Source organism: Schistocerca piceifrons, chromosome 7 (assembly GCF_021461385.2).
Source record: "Schistocerca piceifrons isolate TAMUIC-IGC-003096 chromosome 7, iqSchPice1.1, whole genome shotgun sequence".
NCBI lineage: Eukaryota > Metazoa > Arthropoda > Insecta > Orthoptera > Acrididae > Schistocerca > Schistocerca piceifrons.
Window position 1 is genome coordinate 581791515 of NC_060144.1, and position 19939 is coordinate 581811453.

General features: G+C 38.0%; 1 protein-coding gene across 1 annotated transcript in view; it reads left to right on the top strand.

Moving 5' to 3' along the window:
• LOC124804837 (T-complex protein 1 subunit gamma) overlaps window positions 1–19592 on the top strand; it is a 62970-nt gene extending 43378 nt beyond the window's left edge. The window contains exons 11-12 of the mRNA XM_047265186.1: window positions 18043–18155; window positions 18235–19592. Of these exons, the coding sequence (XP_047121142.1) occupies window positions 18043–18155; window positions 18235–18348 (227 nt within the window). The 3' untranslated portion in view covers window positions 18349–19592. The remainder of the gene's footprint in view (window positions 1–18042; window positions 18156–18234) is intronic.
• Window positions 19593–19939: the final 347 nt, after the last annotated feature.

Here is a 19939-nt window from a genome sequence, read left to right on the forward strand (position 1 = left end):
CAGTGGAGACGTATTGATTCTTAGGACTGGTTGCTTTTTGACACCCAATTGACTTCGCTTCCTCATCTTCGCCAGCTTAAACGGAAGTGCTGGCAGCACCTTAAACCTCTCTGCTACCTGAGCAACACCAGTTGGGGTCAAGATCACTCTACACTGGTGCAGCTCTACAAAGCCGTTGTTCAGTTCCGCCTTGACTATGGGAGGCTGGTTTATGGTTCAGCAGCACCGTCAGCATAGTAGTTACTAGACCCAGTACATCACTGTGGAGTTAGACTAGTGACGGGAGCTTTTAGGACGAGTCTGGTGATCAGCCTACTGGTGGAGGCTGAAGGTCAGGCACCAGCAGTTGCTCGCCAGTTATGTTGCACACATTCATAGCTCTTTTGAGCATCCAAATTACCATCTCCTTTTTCTCAACCACAGCGGTTCATCTCCCACGACGGCGGCCCAGGTCAGGGATTACAATCACTGTTTGTGTCCGATCCTTCTGTCTGAACTGGAGTCCTTGCGTATACCATCTCTCCTACAGGTCCATTCATTTACACCTCGGCCACAGTTTTGGCTGGACCTTTTGCATGATCCTAAGGACTTAGTTCCTCCTGAGGCTCTACGCTGTACTTTCTCTCAATTCTTGACGCAACGCAGATCTCTGAAGTAGTCTACACCAATGGCTTCATAGTTGAGGGTCACGTGGGCTTTGCTTATGCTCACACTGGACCCATTCTTCAGTGTTTTCACTGCAGAGCTGGTGGTCATTGCTCTGGAGCATTCTGTTTATGCTCTGGTGAATCCTCCCTTGTCTGTAGTGACTCCTTGAGAAGCTTACAAGCCATTGATCAGTGCTACCCTCACCATCCTTTGGTAGCGACCAACCAGGAGTCAGTCAATGCCCTGGAACGGGTCTGGTCATTCAGTGGTGTTTGTTTAAACGCTGGAATGTGTCAGAATCTCAGGAAATTAGCTTGCTGACAGCCTGGCCAAGCAGGCTACTCGGAAACAGCTTCTAGAGATTGGCATCTCTGAAACTGACCTGCGCTCGGTATTACATCGCAAGGTTTTTAGGATTTGGGACACGGTATGGCATAATCTACGAATGCCCAATAAACTGCGTGCCATAAAGGAGACCATGAATGTATGGCAGTCCTCCATGCAGTCCTCTCACAGGGACTCGGTGGTCCTCTGCTGGCTCAGCATAGGCCACGTATGGCTGACCCTTGGCTATCTCCTCCGCCATGAAGACCCACCACAGTGTCGGTCCGGCATCCGGTTGATGGTGGCCGACATTCTGTTGCACTGTCCTACTTTATTTGCCCTGGGATGGAATTATCAGTTACCTGACACATTACCACCAGTTATAGCTGACAGTGCCCCATCTGCTGATTGTTTTATTTTACATTTTATACATGGGGGGAGGCTTTCATTTGTTCTAAGTTTTAGGGCATGTCCTTTGTCAATCTGTGTTCTCTACCCTAGTGCTTTTAGGCTGGAGGTTTTAATGTGCTGCAGAGTGGCTCGCTTATCCTTTTTTTATTTTCATGATCAGCCAGCCACGGTCATCTGCCCTCTTGCTTTAATCCCTTCTACCTGTTTCTTGCATCTCTCTTTGGTTTTGTTGTCTTATTTTGCCCATTGTAATGTTTGTTGCCCTCCTGTAGTTCTTATGGTTTTCTTTTCTTCATGCTTTGTGTGGTATTTTATTCTATCCCTCGTGGACTTGTGTTATAGTACGAACAAGGGACCAATGACAAAGCAGTTTGATCCCATGGCCTGCTCGATCCCCAGATATGTCAAAATGTTCAAATGTGTGTGAAATCTTATGGGACTTAACTGCTAAGGTCATCAGTCCCTAAGCTTAATCACAACTTAACCTAAATTCTCCTAAGGACAGACACACACACACCCATGGCCGAGGGACGGCTCGAACCTCCGCCAGGACCAGCCGCACAGTCCATGGCTGTAGCGCCTTAGACCGCTCGGCTAATCCTGCGCGGCCCAGATATGTCCCCTCTGGACTTTTTTATGTGGGGAGAGATGCGCAACCTTGTTTACGCAACTCCTGTTGCATCAGAAGATGATCTGGTTGCCCGGATAGTAGCAGCAGCAGGAACAATTCAGGATACTCCCGGGGTTTTTGCCCGTGTCAGACAGAACATGATCCGACCGTGTAACCTTTGTTTACGTGTCAATGGAGACATTTTTGAAAATCTACTCTAATTGAAATTGGGTTGTGTTAATGTGTTGTCTCTTGGTCATACAAAAATGGAAAAGTGTTTGTTGGTTTAATTAATTTCCCACCAGAAAAATTTTCCTCTACCGGTTTAAATACTCCTCATAGGAGCTGGCCGGAGTGGCCGAGCGGTTCTAGGCGCTTCAGTCTGGAGTATGAGGTATGAGTCGTCCACATGTCCCCCGGAGCTCCGTTCATCAGTGCACATGATGATTTTGTCATGTGTGATCTCTGAAATACTTTGCAAGTTGGACACTTACGAACTGGCAGTACACCCTTGGACTGTTTGATCGTGTGAATATCAGCCTAATAGTTAAAGATAGAAACATTCAGTTTCTGCACAAGATCTTGAATTTGATACTTCCAAGAATGCATTCTGGCTACGCAAACTTCTGAGTATTTAAGGCGATTGACTTAAGTGAGTGTTTGGCCATCTTTTGACAGTAAAACTTTACTTTCACAAGAGTTCTGTGTCAGAAAATGTGTGCATTTTGTCTTTTTACAGTTAAATCTACTCTCAGAAGCTCTTTTACTGATTTACTGACTACCTTATTATGATTATCATTTATATGAAGTTCCCCTTGTTTCACAATAATACTTGTCATCAGCAGAGGTGATAAAGAAATTTAGTCATGTATCATGTTTAGTAGCTTATCACTGATAATACATGAAGAAGCACAATAGACCCAGAACAGAACCCTTTGGCACAACTCATTTGAAATAATACCTGTCAAATTCAAACCTTATCTCTGTTTACTAACAGTTGACTACAATCTTCTGCTTTCTGTTTTCCATACATGAAATGACCTATGTTGGGCTTTTTCTTTGATGACACAATGTTCTAACTTGCACAAAAGTATTGCTTGGTCCACACAATCAGATTATTTCTTTAAATCAAAGATAATACCTACTGCCCTCAGTTTACTGTTTAGTCATGCTGATGCCTCAAGCATAAAAGAATAAATTCTGTTTTCTGTGGAGACTCCTTTCCGTAAGACAAATTACAAACCTGGACAGCAAATTATGTGTACTGAGAAGCCATAACTCTCATACACATTGCATTCCCAAAAACTTTTGAAAACACTATTAGCAAACAAATTTACATGTAATTGTCTTTCTCTCTTCACCCTTTTTATAAGTGATTTCACACCAAAGCATATTTTGATCTGTCAGGATGACTGCACATGGCAGACACATTGCACAGGTGATTGAGCACATAACTAACGTATGGTGCACTGATCCTCATAATCCAAGCAGAAATTTCATCGTACTCTTGTGAGACTTTACTCTCTAATAATTTCATCTTCATTTTTTACTATAGCTGCATGTGACGTACTTATCTCAGAACACTAGCTTTTAGAAGTTGTGCATATTTACGTGTACCAATAAAATTACAATTTGACTCTCTGATTATTGACAAGAAGTGTTATTAAATATTTTGCACAACTCTGGTGGATCACAAACCATTTCATTCTCACACAAGAAAGGTGTAGTATCTTCAGCACCCATATTATGCCCTGGTACCTCTCTCACAATTGACCACTTGGTTTGTTTTCCTCTGAACTATTCTGTTCTATTGGTGTAATGCACTCTCTTTTTCCCATCTGATAATGTTCTTTGGCACTTTGCAGTATTGTCTGTACTAAAATTCACTTACGGGCTCTGACCATCTTCCAAATTATAATACAGCTAGAGTGGAACTTTGATTTTACATTCTCTGATTTTACATTTTTCGCGATTCTGCACCATAAATTTGTAGCACCTGTGAAAAACTCGTCAAATTAATGCTAAAATTCCTTGTTTTTACATTTCTTCCTAGTAATATTTACTCGATTATACATTCTTACTTGACATCTTGCTTGACTTTGTCCCGATGGGTCAAGTACGTTTCACACTATTTTTTGCAGGAACTGGCATAATGATAACGTGGTGGTGCTGTATAGGTGACTAGGAACGATTTGTCCATTGCTATAGTGTCAAGTTGATGTTTATAGATGTGTTAGTGATTAGGAGAATCTCAGTTGTAGCAAGAACTCTTTAGGGAAATATGTTGTGGTTGCGCAATGTGTTAAATATTTTGGGCAAGGAAGAATATGAATGTTATTGCTCATCATTTCACTTGAAGTAATTTAAGCTTTCCTCTTAGGTTTCTGCCTAACCACATACTCGGAAATTGCCACATATTTGGAAATGAACAGCAAAGTATTTGCTGTTGCTAGTTTCCCTCGCAGGAATGTAAGCTATCTTCTCAGGTTTTATGTCTAACCTCACACTCGAGAATCGCCACACATTCAGGAATAAACAGGCAAATATTTATTTCATCCTTGATTCTCTAACCAGGCAGAAATGTTTAACATCGAGTATTGCAGGATATATTGTATTACGATCATAACAAAAGTGATAACAATGCTAAGTTGAAATAAAAATACTGGCATGCAGTAGTTTGTTAATCTATAACCTCGGAGTCAACTAACCATGACATTATCCATTATGCTACAGGTTTCTCAGTTGAATAATTTTGTATTGTGCATTCTCTCTTGAAGCCATGCGTCATTGATGCTTTATTAATTGACATTTGATAAGCATGACGTATTTGTGATGTACTTTCAATGCACTGTTGCTCTGAAATGACATACTGCACACATACATCACGCTTTATGAAGGCACTTGTTCGCCCACTGCTTGAATACTGCTCACCAGTGTGGGATCCGTACCAGATAGGGTTGATAGAAGAGATAGAGAAGATCCAACGGAGAACAGTGCGCTTCATTACAGGATCATTTAGTAATTGCGAAAGCGTTACGGAGATGATAGATAAACTGCAGTGGAAGACTCTGCAAGAGACACTCAGTAGCTCGGTACGGGCTTTTGTTGAAGTTTCGAGAACATACCTTCACTGAGGAGTCAAGCAGTATATGCTCCCTCCTACATATATCTCACAAAGAGACGATGAGGATAAAATCAGAGAGATTAGAGCCCACATAGAGGCATACCGACAATCTTTCTTTCCACGAACAATACGAAACTGGAATAGACGTGAGAACCGATAGAGGTACTCAAGGTACACTCCGCCACACACCACCAGGTGGCTTGCGGAGTAGGGATGTAGATGTAGAGATGTAGAAATGAATAATCAAAATGCACACAGTTCACACAGTGGTTGTACACAAGTGCTAGCAAAAGCCTGTGTTTCCAACTTTGTTTCTTGTCTCTCTTTCTGTCCACACTGGCAGTAAACATTTATCAGTGTATTTGCATCATGTGCAACACTATTTGTCGCATTGTTTTTGTATTGTCTGCCACATCGTGTCTAGAGATGAGGAAACTATAATCTGTGTTGCTGCATTATTAATACTCTAAGGTTCTTGCAAACACAATGAAAGGCATCAGTCAGTCAGTCATTCATTCTTTTTGTATTTATTTATTTATTTATTGTTACCTGGGAGCTGAAGGCCATAAGCATCTCTCAGTGTTTCGTAGTTTTACAGAATAAGGTTGCCTTAATCAAAGAATTTCGGAATAGGTTTTAAAACTACAATATTTTGGTGGAGAGTTTGTATGATAGTTGGTAAGGGCTGATGAAATAGTATTAATTGTTGTAAGAAATCAAAATCAGTTTGTTGGTTTGCATACAGTTGTCATCTATGGTGAGATAAAACATTCTGTAGAACAACTAGTGGGAAAAACTTGCCTACATATGGGAACTGAGTATGGAAGGCAGCTCAGGTTTCCGTAATTTCACTTGTATATCATCTAACGATTTTGAATTTCTAGCAAATATGGTGTCGCCGTTTCTTAGATAGAAATTTCAAGAAAGCCACCAGATATGCTGCTAGTCTTAGTCTTTTGTCTATGGGAAATTCATTCCAAAGCCCTGAGTATTTTTTTCACGTTTAAAAGCAAGCTATGACAACCAACCTTATTTTGTCTTCTACACAGTCTTTCTCAGTATTCTACCAAATTTAGAACAGTGTCTGCAGAGTGTCTTGTTTCATTGCTGTTCTTGTACTACTTGCCTCATATATTCCACAAGCAGCCATTAGCCTGGTGCAGTGATAATAAATCGACAGCCTGCTGCCTCTTCCATTGCAATAATTATTATTACTTCTTTCCTTTCCCAGACGTTATGTCTGGTTAAAAATAGAAAGTGACGTGGACCTTGATCAAGCGTGACTTCCTTTTAACTGTATGGTATATGTTACATTGCATTGAGGAACTTTCGGATAATTGAACATGTATCAATAATTACAGATTTCTGTAGTTGTATATGTACGTTTGGATGTAACTGTATTGTGTATATGTACTGGTGGATATTGTGTGGTATGACTCCTGTAGTTGATAGTATAATTGGTATAATGTCAACTTTATCCTGATGCCACATGTCCTTGACTTCCTCAGCCAGTTGGATGTATTTTTCAATTTTTTCTCCTGTTTTCTTCTGTATATTTGTTGTATTGGGTATGGATATTTCGATTACTTGTGTTAATTTCTTCTTTTTATTTGTGAGTATGATGTCAGGTTTGTTATGTGGTGTTGTTTTATCTGTTATAATGGTTCTGTTCCATTATTATTATTATTATTATTATTTCCACCCAGCCCCTGGAAACAGTAGGAGGAAACAAAACACCTAACAACTCGATACAACGGATTACACAGTGTGAACTGTGACATAAAAACACTTGCACCGTGAGCAGTGGCGTGTGGTAGCTGAACTGAAACATTGTTTCCTTTGATCTTTACCGACACTGCTACAAATAGGTGTGTTCTTGTTTCAAAAGGTGTTTCTAAACAGTGTCCACATCAAGTAGCCGGAAACATGTTTCAAGCTTAGTGTGTATGTGGCTTGAAGTCCACTCGACCCAGTTAAATGCCGTTGGCTACAGAAGGAAAACACCACATGTTAGATTGTGTTGCCTTTCAATGTACTTCACAGTTTTTGGTTTAATTTACCATTTTCATCAATTTTTGCTTTTTTGTGGGTGAACACAAAGGAAAGATATATCAAAAATGTGTGTTTTGATAATTTGTGGTTGTAGCATGTCAGAAAATAGCTCGATTGCCTTGTATTCAGATACCAATTTCAATTTTTTTGCAAGCTTTTACCTACTGTTACAAATCTCTGATTTTTTTAAGAACTGATGAAATTTATGACCACAAATGACAATGACAATACAATATAAATATTGTATTTTACATTTAATTCCTCCACTTACACAGATTTTATGCAGTTGGTGAGGATTAAGATTTTTAGTCATATATGTCAATTACATATGTTTTTCCTGGTATTTTGGGTGTTTTAACATTTTCCTTGATTCTGCATTTTCCTCAGTTTTACGGTTTTTAAGTCTGGACCCCATAAAAACATAAAATATGGATTTCATTGTAATTTCTTCCTACATGATAGTGTCATTAGTTATCCAGATGGATTGCTTATTAATACTGCATATCAGGCTGAAATTTTTTAAGGGAAGACACTATCAAAGAAAATGATGAAAGTTTGAAGATATGTACTGCATTTGTCATTCAGGTTGTTTGTATTGCAGATTTCTTGCCAAGTTTGCCCTTTGAGATTGGCTTCAAATGCCTGTATCGCAAGAACTATTTTCTTATATCTTCTTTTCACAATCTAACCCCAATATTATGGAAAGGATAAATCAAACAATGCAAAATCCAGGATGGAGTAGTGACAGTATTATGAAAAGGACAGATTGCTACTCACCATATAGTGGAGATGCTGAGTCCCAGACAGGCATAATAAAAAGACTTCTGAACAAGCAAGTTTTCAGCCAAAAGGCCCTCTTCTGAATTATACACCCATTTATGCAAGCACAACTCTCACGCACACATGCCCACTGTTTCTTACTGCCGAGGCCAAGACTATGAGCAGCAGTGCATGATGGGAGAAGCAATCTGAGTGACGGTGGTGGTGGTGGTGGTGGTGGTGGTGCGGAGGAAGCGACTTTTGTGGGGAGGGGAGGGATAGCAGGATAGGAGAGAAGTTAAAAGGCTGTGGGAACACTGGTGGAATAGAAGGCTGTGTAGTGCTGGATTGGAACAGGGAAGGGGATAGGTCATGTCAAAAGTATTAACAAGTTTAGACCAATTTAAAATAAGCTAATTTGTATACATATGTATTTACAGACTTCTAGTTAGAGACAATGATTAGATTTACTTCTGGTATACAATACTTAGGTGTTAGTATTGTGCTATGCATAGCTTGGGGGTAAGTATTTCCAGAAAGGAAAAAAATATAAAGTGAAGGCGTTATGTGGAATGTTGGATGTTTTATAATAATAATAATAATAATAATAAAATAATATGTTGTTGTTGTTGTGGTCTTCAGTCCTGAGACTGGTTTGATGCAGCTCTCCATGCTACTCTATCCTGTACAAGCTTCTTCATTTCCCAGTACCTACTGCAACCTACATCCTTCTGAATCTGCTTAGTGTATTCATCTCTTGGTCTCCCTCTACGATTTTTACCCTCCACGCTGCCCTCCAATGCTAAATTTGTGATCCCTTGGATCCTCAAAACATGTCCTACCAACCGATCCCTTCTTCTAGTCAAGTTGTGCCACAAACTTCTCTTCTCCCCAATCCTATTCAATACCTCCTCATTAGTTATGCGATCTACCCACCTTATCTTCAGCATTCTTCTGTAGCACCACATTTCAAAAGCTTCTATTCTCTTCTTGTCCATACTAGTTATCGTCCATGTTTCACTTCCATACATGGCTACACTCCATACAAATACTTTCAGAAACGACTTCCTGACACTTAAATCTATACTCGATGTTAACAAATTTCTCTTCTTCAGAAACAATTTCCTTGCCATTGCCAGTCTACATTTTATATCCTCTCTACTACGACCATCATCAGTTATTTTACTCCCTAAATAGCAAAACTCCTTTACTACTTTAAGTGTCTCATTTCCTAATCTAATTCCCTCAGCATCACCCGATTTAATTTGACTACATTCCATTATCCTCGTTTTGCTTTTGTTGATGTTCATCTTATATCCTCCTTTCAAGACACTGTCCATTCCGTTCAACTGCTCTTCCAAGTCCTTTGCTGTCTCTGACAGAATTACAATGTCATTGGCGAACCTCAAAGTTTTTACTTCTTCTCCATGAATTTTAATACCTACTCCGAACTTTTCTTTTGTTTCCTTTACTGCTTGCTCAATATACAGATTGAATAACATCGGGGAGAGGCTACAACCCTGTCTCACTCCCTTCCCAACCACTGCTTCCCTTTCATGCCCCTCGACTCTTATAACTGCCATCTGGTTTCTGTACAAATTGTAAATAGCCTTTCGCTCCCTGTATTTTACCCCTGCCACCTTTAGAATGTGAAATAGTGTATTCCAGTCAACATTGTCAAAAGGTTTCTCTAAGCCTACAAATGCTAGAAACGTAGGTTTGCCTTTTCTTAATCTTTCTTCTGAGATAAGTCGTAAGGTTAGTATTGCCTCACGTGTTCCAACATTTTTACGGAATCCAAACTGATCATCCCCGAGGTCCGCTTCTACCAGTTTTTCCATTTGTCTGTAAAGAATTCACGTTAGTATTTTGCTGCTGTGACTTATTAAACTGACAGTTCGGTAATTTTCACATCTGTCAGCACCTGCTTTCTTTTTGATCGGAATGATTATATTCTTCTTGAAGTCTGAGGGTATTTCATCTGTCTAATACAGCTTGCTCACCAGATGGTAGAGTTTTGTCAGGACTGGCTCTCCCAAGGCCGTCAGTAGTTCTAATGGAATGTTGTCTACTCCCGGGGCCTTGTTTTGACTCAGGTCTTTCAGTGCTCTGTCAAACTCTTCACGCAGTATCGTATCTCCCATTTCGTCTTCATCTACATCCTCTTCCATTTCCATAATATTGTCCTCAAGTACATCACCCTTGTATAAACCCTCTATATACTCCTTCCATCTTTCTGCCTTCCCTTCTTTGCTTAGAACTGGGTTGCCATCTGAGCTCTTGATATTCGTACAAGTGGTTCTCTTCTCTCCAAAGGTCTCTTTAATTTTCCTGTAGGCAGTATCTATCTTACCCCTAGTGAGACAAGCCTCTGCATCCTTACATTTGCCCTCTAGCCATCCCTGCTTAGCCATTTTGCACTTCCTGTCGATCTGATTTTTGAGATGTTTGTATTCCTTTTTGCCTGCTTCATTTACTGCATTTTTATATTTTCTCCTTTCATCAAATAAATTCAATATTTCTTCTGTTACCCAAGGATTTCTACTAACCATCGTCGTTTTACTTACCTGATCCTCTGCTGCCTTCACTACTTCATCCGTCAGAGCTACCCATTCTTCTTCTACTGTATTTCTTTCCCCCATTCCTGTCAATTGTTCCCTTATGCTCTCCCTGAAACTCTGTACAACCTCTGGTTTAGCCAGGTTATCCAAGTCCCATCTCCTTAAATTCCCACCTTTTTGCAGTTTCTTCAGTTTCAATCTGCGGTTCATAACCAAGAGATTGTGGTCAGAATCCATATCTGCCCCTGGAAATGTCTTACAATTTAAAACCTGGTTCCTAAATCTCTGTCTTACCATTATATAATCTATCTGATACCTTTTAGTATCTCCAGGATTCTTCCAGGTATACAACCTTCTTTTATGATTCTTGAACCGAGTGTTAGCTATGATTAAGTTATGCTCTAATTATTATTATATATATATATAGAGGGAAACATTCCACGTGGGAAAAATATATCTAAAAAGAAAGATGATGAAACTTACCAAACAAAAGCGCTGGCAGGTCGATAGACACACAAACAAAGGATTACGGTAAAAAAGGAGCAGGTGAATAGAAAGTGAAACTACTGGCAAAAACAGGAGGAGGAAATAAGACGACAGAAAAGACTTCGAAATGTAACAGTGACAATAACAATAACGATAACAATAACAAACGTGATTGTTGGCTTCAAATTAATGATATGAATATAATAGAGGGAAACATTTTGTTTGGTAAGTTTCATCATCTTTCTTTTTAGATATATATATATATATAATAATAAGGCCCGGGAAAGAATAGGCCTCCGGTATGTTCTGCCAGTCGTAAAAGGCGACGAAAAGAACAAACCACTAATAGGGCTAACCCCCCCTTTTAGTGTGATTAGTTGGTTCAGGACAGAACTAAAGAAGCCTCGGACAAGCGCCGTCATGGTCGGGGACGACGCTTGAACCCTATGCCCGCCCACAATGGTAACGACACTGCTAGCCAACTGGAAAATGATTCAAATCCAAATAGAGGTGTTTTGCAGGATATGCTTCCTGCAACCACCCTAGAAGGAAAACAAAGACAGAGGATGAGATGGTCAGATGAAGTTAATCGACACCTCATGTTCTGTTATTACCAAGCAACAAACCTAGGAACCAACACAACTGGATACAGATCACAAGTATACACAACATTTATTACCAGATACCCAGAATTAAAATTTTTGACAGAACAACGACTAGCTGATCAGATCCGTGTAATAATCAGAAATAACGGGATACCCCAGTCGGAATTAGAAAACATCAAACAACAAGTACAACAAATACTGGAACAAAATAATGTGCAATCAGAAGAAGAAGAAAATACAGTAATGGACTCAAACATCCCAGAGCAAACAAACAAAGAACAACACGCATCAATTAAACAGTCAGAGGAAAACGAAATCTTAAGACAGCCACCAGAACAAGCACAAATAGAACACGAAGTGACACACATGTTAGATATAGAAGAAAAATTTCAGCTGACATATATAGAATACAAAGACACAAATACAGACATTAGACCATTCTTGCATAGACTGCCAAATAACCCACAAGTCGAAACAACAATAAAAACTATCAACACAATCTTACACAACAAAATAAATGAAAACACAGCTATGGAAGAATTACAACTACTGGTTTATATAGGAGCACTCACTACACTAAATATACACATTAGGCAGAGATCAGAACCAACCAACACACAGAAGAAACCCACAAAACCAGCATGGCAACACAGGCTACAGATCAGAATAGAAAAACTGAGAAAAGACATCGGACAGCTAACACAATTTATAAGAAATGAAATGTCAGAAAAAAACGAAAAAGGTTAGGTAAAATCTCACAACAAGAAGTGATAGAGCAATTGGATGAAAAGAAGCAGAAATTACAAGCATTGGCCAAACGACTTAGAAGATACAAAAAAAGTGAAAATAGAAGGAAACAAGACCAAACATTCAACACAAACCAAAAGAAATTTTACCAGACAATAGATAACACACACATTAAAACAGACAATCCACCAAACATAACCGACATGGAACACTTCTGGAGCAACATATGGTCAAACCCGGTACAACATAACAGGCATGCACGGTGGATACAAGCATAAACAGATACATACAAGATGATACCACAAATGCCTGAAGTGATAATTTTGCAACATGAAGTCACCCAAGCAATTAATTCTACTCACAATTGGAAAGCCCCTGGAGAAGATAAAATAGCAAATTTCTGGCTAAAGAAATTCACCTCAACACATTCACATCTAACTAAATTATTTAACAATATAATAGAGGGAAACATTCCACGCGGGTCTTTAAATATGTCTGCTTGTGTCTCTGTGTGTGTGTGTGTGTGTGTGTGTGTGTGTGTGTGTGTGTGTGTGCGCGCGAGCGCGAGTGCGAGTGTATACCCGTCCTTTTTTCCCCCTAAGGTAAGTCTTTCCGCTCCCGGGATTGGAATGACTCCTTACCCTCTCCCTTAAAACCCACATCCTTTCGTCTTTCTCTCTCCTTCCCTCTTTCCTGATGAGGCAACAGTTTGTTGCGAAAGCTTGAATTTTGTGTGTATGTATGTGTCTGTTTGTGTTTCTATCGACCTGCCAGCGCTTTCGTATGGTAAATTATTTAACAGTTACATTGCAGACCCATACACATCCCCTGATACACTTACACATGGAATAACTTATCTGAAATCTAAAAATCAAGCAGACACAGCAAACCCAGCTAAATATCGCCCCGTAACATGCCTACCAACAATATACAAAATATTAACTTCAGTCATTACACAGAAATTAATGACACACACAACACAGAACAAAATTATAAATGAAGAACAAAAAGGCTGTTGCAAAGGAGCACAAGGATGTAAAGAGCAACTGATAATAGATTCAGAGGTGACATATCAAGCTAAAACTAAACAAAGGTCGCTACACTATGCATACATTGATTACCAAAAAGCTTTTGATAGTGTACCCCACTCATGGTTACTACAGATATTGGAAATATACAAAGTAGATCCTAAATTGATACAGTTTCTAAACATAGTAATGAAAAATTGGAAAACCACACTTAATATCCAAACAAATTCAAATATCACATCACAGCCAATACAGATTAAGCGTGGAATATACCAAGGAGACTCATTAAGTCCTTTCTGGTTCTGCCTTGCTCTGAACCCACTATCCAACATGCTAAATAATACAAATTATGGATACAATATTACTGGAACATACCCACACAAAATCACACATCTGCTATACATGGATGATCTAAAACTACTGGCAGCAACAAATCAACAACTCAACCAATTACTAAAGATAACAGAAGTATTCAGCAATGATATAAATATGGCTTTCAGAACAGACAAATGTAAAAAAAAAAATTAGCATAGTCAAGGGAAAACAGACTAAGCAAGAAGATTACTTACTGGATAACCACAGCGACTGCATAGAAGCGATGGAAAAAACAGATGCCTATAAATATCTAGGATACAGACAAAAAATAGGAATAGATAATACAAATATTAAAAGAGAACTAAAAGAAAAATATAGACAAAGACTAACAAAAATACTGAAAACAGAATTGACAGCAAGAAACAAGACAAAAGCTATAAATACTTATGCTATACCAATATTGACCTACTCATTTGGAGTAGTGAAATGGAGTAACACAGACCTAGAAGCACTCAATACACTTACACGATCACAATGCCACAAGTATAGAATACATCACATACATTCAGCAACTGAAAGACTCACATTAAGCAGAAAGGCAGGAGGAAGGGGATTTATCGACATAAAAAACCTACATTATGGACAGGTAGACAATTTAAGAAAATTCTTTATAGAACGAGCAGAAACTAGCAAAATACACAAAGCAATCACTCATATAAATACATCGGCTACACCACTGCAATTTCATAACCACTTCTACAACCCTTTAGATCACATAACATCGATACGAAGAAAGTAAATTGGAAAAAGAAAACACTACATGGCAAGCACCCGTATCATCTAACACAGCCACACATCGATCAAGACGCATCCAACACATGGCTAAGAAAAGGCAATATATACAGTGAGACGGAAGGATTCATGATTGCAATACAGGATCAAACAATAAACACCAGATATTACAGCAAGCATATTATTAAAGATCCCAATACCACAACAGATAAATGCAGACTTTGCAAACAACAAATAGAAACAGTAGATCACATCACAAGCGGATGTACAATACTAGCAAATACAGAATACCCCAGAAGACATGACAATGTAGCAAAAATAATACATCAACAGCTTGCCTTACAACATAAACTTATAAAACAACATGTTCCCACATACAAGTATGCACCACAAAATGTACTAGAGAACGATGAATACAAATTATACTGGAACAGAACCATTATAACAGATAAAACAACACCACATAACAAACCTGACATCATACTCACCAATAAAAAGAAGAAATTAACACAAATAATCGAAATATCCATACCCAATACAACAAATATACAAAAGAAAACAGGATAAAAAATTGAAAAATACATCCAACTGGCTGAGGAAGTAAAAGACATGTGGTATCAGGATAAAGTTGACATCATACCAATTATACTATCAACTACAGGAGTCATACCACACAATATCCACCAGTACATCAATGCAATACAGCTACATCCAAACTTATATATACAACTACAGAAATCTGTAATTATTGACACTTGTTCAATTACCCGAAAGTTCCTAAATGCAATGTAACATATACCATACAGTTAAAAGGAAGTCACGCTTGATCAAGGTCCGCATCGCCTTCCATTTTTAACCAGACATAACGTCTGAGACAAGAAAGAAATAATAATAATAATAATAATTATTATTATTATTATTATTATTATTATTATTATTATAACGTCTGAGACAAGATTAACACTTGATGACAGAGCTAACAAGAAAATATTTGAAGATCAGGGTGCATTGGAGAAAGTACGTTTAGCATGTAGTAATAAGTTAGGTCCATTTAGTTTAAGACCTGATAAATCTGCCGGTGTTCCTTGGCGGAAGTATAGTAGACGTAATCGATTTAAGTTTGTTATGTACTGTAAGCCAGAGACAAGTGCCGATATAAGTAAAGTGAAGGGATGGCCTGATTTAGAAAACCTTTGTAAATGTAAGAACAAATTGTTTCAAGACGTTATAATAATAATAATTATTATAATAATAATAATTATTATTATTATTATTATTATTATTATTATTATTATTATTTCTTTACTTTCTCAGACGTTAAGTCTGGTTAAAAATGGAAAGTGACGTGGACCTTGATCAAGCGTCACTTCCTTTTAACTGTATGGTATGTGTTATATTGCATTTAGGAACTTTCGGGTAATTGAACATGTATCAATAATTACAGATTTCTGTAGTTGTATATGTACGTTTGGATGTAGCTGTATTGCATTGATGTACTGGTGGATATTGTGTGGTATGACTCCTGTAGTTGATAGTATAATTGGTATAATGTCAACTTTATCCTGATGCCACATGTCCTTGACTTCCTCAGCCAGTTGGATGTATTTTTCAATTTTTTCTCCTGTTTTCTTTTGTATATTTGTTGTATTGGGTATGGATATTTCGATTAGTTGTGTTAATTTCTTCTTTTTATTGGTGAGTATGATGTCAGGTTTGTTATGTGGTGTTGTTTTATCTGTTATAGTGGTTCTGTTCCAGTATAATTTGAATTCATCATTCTCCAGTACACTTTGTGGTGCATACTTGTATGTGGGAACATGTTGTTTTATAAGTTTATGTTGTAAGGCAAGCTGTTGATGTATTATTTTTGCTACATTGTCATGTCTTCTGGGGTATTCTGTATTTGTTAGTATTGTACATCTGCTTGTGATGTGATCTACTGTTTCTATTTGTTGTTTGCAAAGTCTGCATTTATCTGTTTATTATTATTATTTGTATAACATTTTTTATCAAGCCTACTCTGTTTTATCTAAGTAATCCTTCAATGTATAAAATGTATTGCATAACAGGTACTTTTTAGCTGCCATTTTAAATAGGTGTAATTTTGCAATTTCTTTAATCTCTTTTGGTAATTTACTGTTCAGTTTTATTCCTTGGTAGAAAATGCTGTTTTGAGTTTTATGTTTATTTTTTCTTAGTAAATGTAAGTTGAGTCTATCTCTTGTTGCATGGTCATGGACATAGCTGTTTATGCAGTAATTACGAATGTTATTTTTTGTGTGTCCAACTGACTGGTAAATGTATTCACATGGAGCAGTTAAAATTCCCAGTGTTTCGAACAGATCTTTACAATGAGCTCGACTATTATTTTTGGTTATTATTCTTATGGCTCTTTTCTGGAGTTTGAAAATTGTGTTCATATTTTGTGTGTTTGTTCCCCAAAAAAGAATGCCATAGCTAAGAACTGAGTGTACATATGAATAATATGTAACTAAAAGACACTGCATGTCGCATGTTTTTCTCGCAAAGTATTAACAGTTCATCCACTTTACCTTTTATTCCCCTAACATTTTGATGAAATGAGCTTACTGCACCTTCTGATCTGCACCACCAAAATATGTGGCTTGTCAGCAGTCATCAGTGCGCTTTAAAGTCCCATATGAACTCTCCTCCCAACATTATCAAGGCGGGCTTGATCGTAATGCTGGAAAAGTTGTAAAAAGTGAACATTAAGTGGTTTGTGTTTGAGTAACTATTCTGTCCAAGGCACGGCCTATAGTATAAGCTCAGTCCCTACCAACAATATTGTTCCCAGTTTCTCCCACTGTTGTTACCTAATCCTCTTCTGTAATATCTTTAAATAAAGTCACCAAGTATTCTGTTAATAACTTATGCTTGTTAATGGTGTTGGGTGTCTGCTGAATCTCACCAGCTTTTGCCACTACTGGATTCCCCTATCCACAAGAATTTGACAGGTGGCTAAACCTACTCTCAGCATTCAAAATCAGTGTTGTAGGGCATCCTCTTACTAATGACCATTCTGCTGCCTGCCAGTTCCCACTTTTCCACTCTTGCCCTCTGTAGCCACCCCAGTTCCTGTCTAGCTTCCCTCAACTGTGCCTGAAGAGCACAAATTTTCACTCCTTGCTCCACCGTTAGTCTATTCCTACTATGTCTCCTATCTCGTGCAGCTCCAGCTCCAGTAGAGGGTCTCACTAGATGCCCCTTTACTTTCCCATTACATTCACTCCAGTGAAACCACTTACTACACAACTCACAATGTTACCCCACAACTCAGTGAGTCATATGCTTCTCCCTCCCTGGTAGAAAACCTCTGAAATATTTCAAACTGGATATGCTGTGTTCTTTCAAAATCTAGTGAATTGGGTAAGAGGCCTTTATTACTGTCGGTGAAAATCTCATTAACCGATCTTTCTAAATATATACTTGATTTTCTGTTTATTGCAATCTTTGTATCATCTGCCAACGAAACGAACTTGACATGTGGTTGTGTTAGTGAAGAAATGTCAATATACACAAGAGAAATTGTAACTAAATTGCAAAAAAATGCTTGTTGTAGGAGGTTCAACGTGGGGTATAAACGGTGACACTGGCGAGCTGGCTGACATGCATACCCTGGGAATATGGGAACCTCTAAGTGTGAAACTTCAGGTCTACAAAACAGCAGTTGAGGTATGTTAACTATACATCCTTCCTCCCCCTTTTCCTTGCTGCTGTTCACTATTATTATTTTGTTGTCTTGTATTTACAGACGGCGATATTGCTGCTCAGAATTGATGATATTGTCTCAGGGTCAAAGAAGAAGGATCGTGATAGTGAAGTCAAGAAGACTGCTGAACCAACAGAAGAATCGATGAAAGAATGAAGACTCGTTTTTGCACAGTTTGGAATGCTAGATTTCCTGCCAGAAGGTTCTAATTCCTGGTACTGCTTTCTTAGCAGTCTCGTACAGTATGAAGGAGGACTAATTCAACTTAATTTTATTGAATTTGCTTAATAACTGATTTTGATTTCTAAGAAGTTGCAGATTAGTGTTGTTCGAAATTGCTTGGATGTAATTTAATGAAAGATGGGAACAGACTTTTAAAAACCACTTTAACCCTGCTTAACATCAGCGAGTTGAGTTATTGAAATGTAAGTTGAATTTACATGGCAACATACTACAATAATAAAATTTTCTCACATAAAAGGATGTGCTTCATTGTGACAACCTGGTGTTTGTGTTGTGTATACATAAAAAGATAAACTTCTGTGTGTCCTATAGGTGAAAACAAAATTAATATTGCAAGAACAAAATTTTAAAACTGGGCTTTTATCTATGGTTTCATCCATGGAAGCAGACAACATACCTCCTTCTCACCCTTGTCTGTACTGGCTCTATGACCACTCCCACATACAGCCCTTGGAACACATTTCAACACGACCTAAAGAATCAACTTCTCGTATATAAAATAGCTTCAAACATCTGGTTACAAATAAGTTAATGTGTTACATATATGACAATAACCATGTAAGTGAGGAAAGGTTTGAAATTATGCTTAAAGTTAGTTGGAAGTTGATAAGTGCTCTCATTATGAAAGACCAGGTGAATACAGTCTGTGTAATTTGAGCACCATTTTAATCAGAAGCTAGTTTTTCATTCATCTAAACATGTATGATGACATGTCTCCTGAACTGTGTGTCGTACGATGACATAATTTTTTGGGTACATTCAGTAGTATATGTGGATACTATCTGCATACTGTTGTGAATAGTTGGTAATAAAAAAAGTAATAAATTAAAACATTATGTCTAATGCTGAACTTTTACTTCAGGAACAACAAAAATGTAAGCAATAATTTTTTTCTTTCATCATTTTGTGTGTGCACCATCAGTTAGGCTGCCTCAAGACAAATGTAAAGTTTCTAGCTGTAATACTTATTGTGTCAAACTTGAAACTTAAAAGAGTATATCTCTTAATGAGTAGATTATGGCAGCATTTTAAATTCAGTCAATAATAGTCAAAATATTGAAAATTTGTTGCCCATGGAAGCTCTCAGATAAGAAACTTGTAACTAGTTGTAACCGGGATGATGTTAGCCTGATAATATAGATATGATGTTTTTTGGAGAGGTTGTGCTGTAATGAATCATTTTACCTCTTCTGCAATTTTCCTGTCATTATTTGTGGGCAAGATGGTAGATAATAGAAACACATGTAACACCTTTTATAGTTCGCTAGTTTTCATAGCCAGTGGCTCCTCCTTTTGTCAGAGGGGACTAAGGGGAAGAAGGGGGTGAATCAAAAGAACTGGTGAGGTTTAGGAAAAGTAGTAAAGTCACCCAGAACCCCAGGTAAGGGGAGACTTATTACTGGATGGAATGAAAAGAGAAGATTGATTGATGGAGGCTGCACCAGATGAGATCTGAAAACTGGGGAGCTTAAAGAGGTACACTGGTTAAAACAATTGTGGGATC